Source organism: Microtus pennsylvanicus, chromosome 1, assembly GCF_037038515.1.
Source record: "Microtus pennsylvanicus isolate mMicPen1 chromosome 1, mMicPen1.hap1, whole genome shotgun sequence".
In the NCBI taxonomy this organism is placed as follows: Eukaryota; Metazoa; Chordata; class Mammalia; order Rodentia; family Cricetidae; genus Microtus; species Microtus pennsylvanicus.
Genome location: NC_134579.1, coordinates 188,993,367 through 189,002,598, shown reverse-complemented (window position 1 = coordinate 189,002,598; position 9,232 = coordinate 188,993,367). Strand labels below are relative to the sequence as shown.

The 9,232-nt window shown below is 43.8% G+C and overlaps 1 protein-coding gene across 1 annotated transcript in view; it reads left to right on the top strand.

Annotated features, from left to right (window-relative positions):
• Positions 1-5,950: 5,950 nt before the first annotated feature.
• The window catches only part of Moxd1 (monooxygenase DBH like 1), a 78,373-nt gene continuing 75,091 nt past the window's right edge, over positions 5,951-9,232 (top strand). Inside the window, exon 1 of the mRNA XM_075947550.1 lies at positions 5,951-6,613. Coding sequence (XP_075803665.1) covers positions 6,350-6,613 — 264 coding nt within the window. The 5' untranslated portion in view covers positions 5,951-6,349. The remainder of the gene's footprint in view (positions 6,614-9,232) is intronic.

Here is a 9,232-nt window from a genome sequence, read left to right as displayed (position 1 = left end):
TCCTGCAGTCGCTGACAACTCAAGTTGTCCGGTCCCCTCAGGAGTTAGAGCAAACAAGCCAAGGATATGGCAGCTTTCCAATGTTCAGGACCATCCTGATAAAAGCACAGTTCCAAGGCTTGCCCTGGCTGGGCCCCCAGACAGCAGCTTAGACATGACTTTATGTTAACCCAGCCGAGGGCTTGAGTGTTTTCCTAACATATTGCTGAGGTCACCATGCTTCCTTGTAAAGGGAAATTCTAAAAGATAGGGTTAGTAAAAGAATTTTTGTTCCCCCGCCCCATCAATCCTCAACATATTAAAGTTAAAGCAGTTGACTTTTAGAGCATGGTTCATAGATAACACTAAAGTGTGTTTTGTCTGCAATGGTTTGCTTTCTATGCCTTGCAGCAGGCAGAGCCGAGGAGAGATTTCCATGGCCAAGTGGCACCCATTTCAAAGTAACCTCGAGACCCAGGTAGGACAAGCAAAAGCACGTGGTCCTCATGCTTTTCCCAGCACATCTCTGCTGCCAGTCAGAGCATCCCTGCCTCAGATGGGTGTACGTACCATCAACCCATGCAGCTCCTTGCTCCCGAGGAAAATATCAGTCCTCCTGAACGCTCCACAGCCATAAACCTGGTGATTTTCAATTTTATTATTGTTTTTATTGGAGATGAGTTGCGAGCTAAAGAAAGTATGTAGTCAGGGAGCCGTTACATTTCTATTTCCGTAGTTTCTACCACTGACTCACAACATGAATCTGAACTAGTCATCTACCCACAAATGCAGCTTAGTTACGTAGAGTAAAACAAGAAAATGCTTCCGATTTCCTCTGCTAGAGCTGGAGAACTTCTGAACACTTACATAAATATTTTTCTTCGCGCTCCCTAGAAGACAGGAAATTTATAAATATTTAGTAGTATTGTTCTACCTTAGACACAAGGAGACAGAAAAATTATGATCCTCCCAAGAAGTGAACTATTTCAGACCCTCCTGGTGCATACCAAGAAACTTTGCATTGGCTTGCCCCCACCTGCCTGTCTGCTGGTTTTCCCTACTCCCGACCCTCAACCAGCCCTGTGTACTTGACTAATGTAGCAATATAAATAAACATTAGCAACAGGGGTTTGGTGGGGAGTGAGGAAGCTCAGCTTGGGTACAGTTACACTGACTGATGTCAAGCTGTGCATCGTCACAAAAGGGAGTCAACATAAATATTAAATCTTGAGTTTCTGAATGGAAAGTGTGAGAAGGAGCAATCTAGCTGAATGTAGGATCTCACATAATTTATAGTTTGCTTCCTTCCTTCCTCCTCCTCCTCCTCTTTATTTCTCTTACTCTCTTTTCCTTCCTTCCTTTTTTTCTTCCTCTTTATTTTCTCTTCCCCCCCCCACCAATTCCCATGTTTCAAGGACATATGGAAAGAAAATAAGCCCATTCAAGGTATCCAGTCACTGTTTATCTCAAGTGGAGTCTTCACAAAATTAATTCACTTGTTTCTTGGCCCGTTCTTGCCCAACAGGCTGCTCCTGGGATGTTTCAATGTAACTGGGTCCTGGAGGCAAGGCCCAGAAATGCATGCAGGGTTATGTTTGGATGACAGATTTTCAGGTGATTTTTTTCCAAGTTTACTTTCTTACTTACACTTTCCAGTGTTTCCTGTTTTATTTCTAAAAAAAAAAATACATTTCACTTTTACAACCAATAGCTTAAAGATGAGCTTCAATCCTGTTTTGCCTTTGATTTAATTCTCTTCCCTGCTATAGGACATGTTTTAATGGATTAAACCTTCCTCCTTCTACCCTCAACTTTTTTTTCTTTTGTTGGGAATCAAGTCTCATCATCCACATCAAGAAGCCACTGATCCACACCCCAGGCCTCTTTCTGATTTTCTTATAAATTTAAGGAAGGCATTAATACAGTAACTGATTTCCAATGAGTTGAAAGAGGCTTTTGATCTAGGGAACTCAGGCATTTACAAAGGGAACATGACACAGTTTTCTGTTTTGTCTTAAATTACTAGGCTATTTCAGGCCAAAGTAGAGTATGTCTCTGGAGTAGGAATTATGCTGGTAGTTTTCTGTGTGTTCAGCCAAACTCAAGATGGCTAGATGTAGCACCTGTCATGAAAGACAGAAGGCAATAACCTCTTTTTATATAAAAAATTACATTGCCAAACTGATTTTTCTATGAAATATTTTGAAGCCCACCCCATCACTGCTTTCCAACCTGATTAGTATGAGCTGTTATATTCAATGACACATTCATACAAACCTACTATTGTTCAAGTTGATTTTTAATATTTATAACTTTGAATAGCTATCTTATTAGCTGTAGACTGTCTGTAAAATTCTTTTGTAAATTTTACAATAGTTTATGTAGTTTTAGTTTTATCATTTATTTGATAATGTTAATATTTAATGTTATCATTAAAGTCTATTTTCTCTTGGAAGAAAAAAAGTAACTTTACCCTGAACGAACGATCTTCATAAAACCAGCTTGTACTTTTTTCTGTTGTGTATTCATGTGTGGTCTCATATTTTTGCCTTAATACCCATGCAGAGTGTAACATCCAATCACAGCTGGGGCTCGTACTTGCCCTTGCAAGCCCACATAGTTAACGGGGCTCTTTGGAGGTAACCTAGAGATGCTTAGATTTGGTCTTCCTACAGATGCTCATTAGGCATCTCTTTCCTGCCTACCTGTGTGTTAGGTAATGCGAGAATTAAGGGGCCATCAACCCTTAGAAACGACTAGAGGAAGGCAAGTATACAGACTATACATGCTCTCAAGTGTACTGGGTGCTATAGAAAATCTTGGCAGATCCTCCCTGAAAACTGCACTGTCACTGAGGCACTAATGCTCCCTGACTGAGAAGTATGCAAAAAGGGTCAGGAAATACTTCCAAGGACAGACGGGAGAAAGGACAAACCTGGTGGAGCGAGCAATCTGAAAAGGCATTGGAACATTAGCCAACATGGTTGTCCACTGGGAGTGGCAGAGAGAGTTTGCAGGTATCTAAAGATCAGCGAGTAAATGAGTCTAGTGATGAGGTGAAGCTAGATCAGCAAGTGTCAGTCAAATCCTAGAAGGCATGGCATCATTGCATGAGCAGACAGAAAATGTCCTAGCAGATGTGAATTTAGAATTTACATAGGGATCCCCAAAAGGCAGGTATGAGTGGTGTGTTGCTTCCCAGGTGTGGCAGTTTGAATGTAATTGGCCCCCGTATGTTCTTGGGAGTGACACTATTAGGTGATGTGACTTTGTAGAAATAGGTGTAGCCTTGCTGTAGGAATTGTGTCACTTTGGAGGTGGGCTTTGAGGTTTCATATATGCTCAAGCCACACCCAGTGCCTCAGACCACTTCCTATTTCTAGCAGATCAAAAATACAGAACTCTCAGCTCCTTCTCTAGCACCGTATCTGCCTGTATACTGCCATGTTCCCCGCCATGATGATAATGAAACTAAACCTCTGAAACTATAAGTCACGCAACTAAATATTTTTCTTTATAAAAGTTGCTGTGGTTGCTAAGAGTGGTGGCACAAGCCTTTAATCCCAGCACTCGCGGGAGGCAGAGGCAGGAGGATCTCTGTGAGTTTGAGGCCAGCCTGGTCTACATGAGATAGTTCCAGGACAGGCTCCAGAGCTACAGAGAAACCCTGTCTCAAAAACCCAATAATAGTAGTAGTAGTGTGGTAATAATAATAATAATTAAAAAAATAAATAAAGGTTGCTATGTTCATAGTGTCTCTTCACAACAATAGAAACCCTAACCAAGACACCAGGGTAATTGAAGGATCACAAACAGGATGCTTAGCTTTCATTATTCTAACATCTCTGCCATTAGAGGCACAGTGAGTCTTCCTCTGGTGGCACTGCCTCTGGTGGCACCACAGTCCACTCCTCTTGCCTTCAGAGTCCACTCTCTTGTCCTTTCTATTCATATCCCTCTTTCTTCTGGTAGAGTTCAGGAACATCACCCAAAGCTCTGGTAGAAACTCAGTTCGAAGGCTGTGATCTTTATGCTGTTGTCCTCAGGATCTCCCCAGAGGGCTCTGTGGAAGCACACGCACCCACCCAGTGGGTGTGAGTTACATTGCCCATTCTTCATCTCTTTCAAGGCTCTACTAGCTCTTACTTGACCCAAGATCATCACATCCTTCTTTTCTCTGTTGTCTTGTTGTGTCCTGTTGTCAATAGCCCTAGTCCCTTCTTTCCTGGGAATAAATCATTTCTCCAGACAACTGCCCAAATACCTCAGGAGGCAGTTCCATCTCAAAGTTACTTTTAAAAAAAGACCATATAGTTGGATGATGGTGGCAAACACCTTTAATCCCAGCACTCAGGGAGGCAGAGGCAGGTGGATCTCTGTGAGTTTGAGGCCAGCCTGGTGGTCTACAGAGTGAGTTCCAGGACAGCCAGAGAAACACAGAGAGAAAACCTGTCTTGAACAACCCCCCCCCAAACAAAACATATAAATGTGTATATATATTTATATGTTTATATCTAAAACAATTGACATCATTATGGTCATTGATGTGTTAATATAAAAATTTAATTGACATCATCGTGGCCGTTTCTAAAAATGATAAAGGAAAAACTAGAACAATAAGCATTTATCTTCATATGGAAAGTGGCAGATTTAGGGCATATTTGAGAAGTGGCTGCTGGGGTTTTAAAGTACTCTAGTCAACACAGGTATAAAGAAGTAAAATATGTGTATGGTTATTTCCCATGCTGCAAGATTTTATTTCATCTCTAAATTGGAACTACTTTCAACGTCTTGAAAATTTCTACAACTTGAGCTCCAAACAAGATAATTAGCTTCATATAAATATCATTTGGTTCTCAAAAAGACATGTGCCTGATTTCTAACAGAGTTTAGAGATGTACAGGTTTTACACACACATACACACACACACACACACACACACACACACACACTTTTATGTCAACTTGACCCAAGCTAAAATCATCCGAGAGGAGGGAACTGCAATTAAGAAAAAAAGCCTCCATGAGATAGGATTGTAAGCAGGGCTAATTAAGCCGGGCTTAATTAGTAATTGATGGGAAGGCCCAGCCTATTGCGAATGAGTCCATCCCTGGGCTTGTGGTCCTGGGTTCTATAAGAAAGCAGGCTGAGCAAGCCATGAGAAACAAGCCCATAAACAGCACCCCTCCATGGCCTCTGCATCAGCTCCTGCTTCCAGGTTCCTGTCCTATGGGAGTTCCTATCCTGACTTCCTTGAATGATGGACTATATCGTGGAAGTGTAAGCCAAATAAACCCTTTCCTCCCCAGCTTGCTTTTGGTCATGATGTTTCATGCACGCAAACCCCAGGCTGCTGTTTAACACTCATGGAGAGAGGAAGAAGCCTAGTTGGTTTGTGCGTCTCCAAACCCAGAGCAATCATGCTTTATCTATATTCTTGCCCTTATTTTGACCTCTTATACCCTTATTTGTTTTTCCATTTGCATTCTTAAGCAAAGCTTAAATTTGCTTTTTGAAATATAGGAATGTATACATAAACAAACAAGGAATCTAATTTATCTCCAATATGAGTGCTAAGCATCTGGAATAGGGGTGTTGTGTTCAAAGGCAAATAAACTGAACAACACTTTTGATGAACAGGCCCGTGGCCAGAACTTAAACCACCAGGGTAAAAGGTCTCCAAAGGAAGTTGACCTTGACTATTCCTCAGATGTGTCTGCAGAAGCCATCTGAACCAAACCAAATCAGATTCCCAGGGGAAGCTCCTAAACCAGCACATGACCCTTCCCCTCCCCCCAGGAGGAAAGATCAAAGAAAGGGAGATGGAAGTGGGGGTGAACTGTGCCTTCTAGGTAGAACAGGTATCACTAAGTTCTCTGACTGAGCAAAGTCCACAGCCAGGGATGCAGACTGTGCGATAACGGTGTGTGTGTGTGTGTGTGTGTGTGTGTGTGTGTGTGTGTGTGCTTTCACTTTCTCTCCACTGCACTCCAGACTCTCTCAGAGTCTTTTCTCTCCTCTGGTCCTGAGCAGGATGCTTTCATTTGATCCAATCACTTTTCTCAAGTGTCCCTCTCAGTCTGCACTTCAAGACGTTCCTTCCTCCTTTCCTTTTACCCGGACGGGTCCCCTTCTCGCCGCTTCTTCCAGGAAGCTCCTTCCACTTCCATCTTCTCAGCCCAGACTTCAGTGATGTAGGGTAGTGGCGGCAGGTGGATGCCCAGCAAAAGGTTAGAAAGACCCCGCGCCAGCGGGGCGGGGACAACGTGCCGGCTCGGCCAGCCCCGGGGCGTTCCCAAAGCTGGGATCTGAGTTCGGTGCGGGTCTTCGCCCCCAAGTGGCTGCAGCCCAGGTGCGGCGGGACAAGAGGATGTGCGGCTGGCGGCTGCTGGTGCTGTGGGCGCTGCTCCCCGCGACGGCTGCGGGGAGCTCGGGACGCTGGTACCCGCACGGCACGGTCCTCGACCCAGAGGGCAAGTACTGGCTTCGCTGGGGCCGCCAGGGTGGACGGCTGGCCTTCCGCCTGGAGGTGCGCACGACCGGTTACGTGGGCTTCGGCTTCTCGCCCACGGGGACCATGGCCGCGGCAGACATCGTGGTGGGCGGCGTGGCGCACGGACGGCCCTACCTCCAGGTAAGTTAGCGCTGCGATCTCTCTTGGCTCACCCTGGAAGCGTGGTGCAGGAATGGATGGGTAGTGGAGTCCGCTCAAGTGCGAGGCTGGTACGGGCTCAGCATAGCGAGTCCCTTTCGCCTTCGCTGCCACCTTTTGCCCCGGGGTCACTTGCGCTCGCCCTGGGGTCCCTGCCTGAGCCACTTGCAGTTCAAGCCCGGGAAGTGTTCCTCCTCGGAGGACCTTCTCGCGTCTTAGTTCCCTACTTAACAGACAACCGCGCGCACCGGCCACACGTTCCCCTCTGCGTCTCAGGAAAAGAAGACCACAGCTTTGGAGACCTAACTGGACAGGTTTCGGGGAAGGGCGGGGTGGACTTGTACATCTTGCTGTTTAGGGTTGGAAATCGCAGAAAGTCTTTAGTGGTTGATTTTGGGCGCCCCAGGAGTGAATGACGGGTCCTGAGGAGCTGCTTAAGGAAGTTTTGTTATTGACAGTTGTTGGGGAAACCATGAGTCTCCCAGCGGAACACCCTATTTCAGGGACAGTTTTTCCATTTTAATAGGCAACAAAGTTCATCTGATTCGCTCGCTGCCCCTTTGCTCTGGGGGACGGGGGTTTATGCTACCTGGTATGAACATCTTTATGTATGGAAAAATGTGTGTGAAATGACATGAATGACTCTGTAGTTCAGTTTCCTGGATGTTAATACTCCTTCTCTACTGACCAACTTTTGGGTCATAGCGAACAGATACACTTTGTTAAGGGCCAACTTCCGTCCAATAATACTTCCCTAAGCATCATGAAACCTCGCAGTTCTGAGATTGTCTCACCCTGGGCAACATGAAAATGCCCTACGTGGATTTCAACGTGTATGGCTGAGAGATTTCTTCCTATGTCTAAGCTGGGTTTTCACATTATTCTGATGGGAGTGCCCTTACATTTTAGCTTCAATTCTGACCCTGATTTTGGTTAGAAATAAAGTGACAGCAATTCAGATTTCCAAACCTCTCCACCGTGTCTTTACTTATTCCAAATCCATCTCTTCCTCTCCATGTAAGTCCCACGCAATCCTGCCAGAATAAGGCTTGATGAGGTTCACAGTGCGGACTTCCCCACGTGTGGATTTTCTGGTGCTGCATCATTTCAGATATGAAATTTGACGGCTAAGAATTTCATCCCAGGCACGGACCTTAGTAGTCGACTGGCTTAGTCCACCGTGATCTGAGGTAGATACTGCCTCATTTTCATTTCATATTTCCATACCTATTGCAGCAAAGTTTTTTTAAAAGCTGTTTTTGTAGAGTATCATGCCCCTGATATAGACATGGGTGTAAGGCATCTTGCTTTGTAGTAGCAACAGGGCACACTTTGAAAGTTGACCCAATATGATGTTTGGCAAAGGAGCAGCGTTTCTAGAAAGCCCACACAATTAGATAGCAAATGAAAGTCAGAGGCAAGAATCCTGATCCAACTCCAGCACGGGCCCATCACAAACATCTTGCTAAACCACAGAATATTTCCATCTTGTGGGTGGTTATCCTAAGATTGTGGAAGAATTAAGCATTTCTCAAATTGATTTCGAAACTTTGAAATTTTTTTTTAGGCAACAGGAATATACTACTGTGAGATAAATTAAAAATGGGCAGTGCATATGTAATAAACAAGAAACAGCATTTTTCTGCTTGCTGTTGGTCCAGAAGTGCTGCTCTGTGTTTTCATATCTAAGGACTACTCAGTTTCTCATTTGGCTGATAGACTTTACCAATCTGTTTCCTTAGAGTGCCTACTGATTTTTAGGGCATATGTTATTTTATTAGTTAACTGGCAAGAAAGCCTATTCCAAACCTCTTTATTAAGGTAAACAGGAATAATAATGAATAACATTAACAAAAAGAAATTTTTTTATTATAGTCGGTAGTGCAGGGTGGGAAATTTCATTTTAAAGTACTTGAAATGGATTGTTCTCCCTAGATATTTACTTGAGATTTCTCATACAGTGGTATGATAAGGGCATCTTAGGTGACTATGCCCAAACCAAAGTGCTTCCTCACTGAAGTGTGTTTGATTTTATTAGGAGACATTGGGTTTTATGTCATTTTGCTTTCAGACTTTGCATGGAACAATGACACAAAAAGCTCTGGTTCCTAGGGCATTAGTGTATGACGGCAGGCACAAATAGTTAACAATGGCATCCGGCTGTGTGATTTAACCTAAGTTGACATCTCCGTCATTTCATTTACGGTTTCCCCTTTTATGTTAGCCTTTTCAATTTTAAACTTAAACTTCTGATTTCTTAATGTTTTGATTTTGTTTTTTTTTTAAAAAAATAATCTATAAATGTGTCTTTGCAGATGGGTGTTGACTCTGGTATGACTAAGTAATTCCTAACCAACTAAGCAAGGGATTTTTGGTCTAGTAGATGCCACAAACCCGAATGCCTGGAGTAATCTAAACGTAGCGCATGCTTGAGGAGAATAGGTGGGAGGCAGCAACAACTGGAGGATGCTAGAAGGCCAGAGGCTTTGTGAGTTATCTTTCCAGGGGAGTACAAATCCAGTATTGCCAGATTGTCTGTCTGTTTGTTTTGTGTTTAGAGAGAAGGTAGAAATTCAGTGCGTTTGTGTGTGTGTGTGTGTA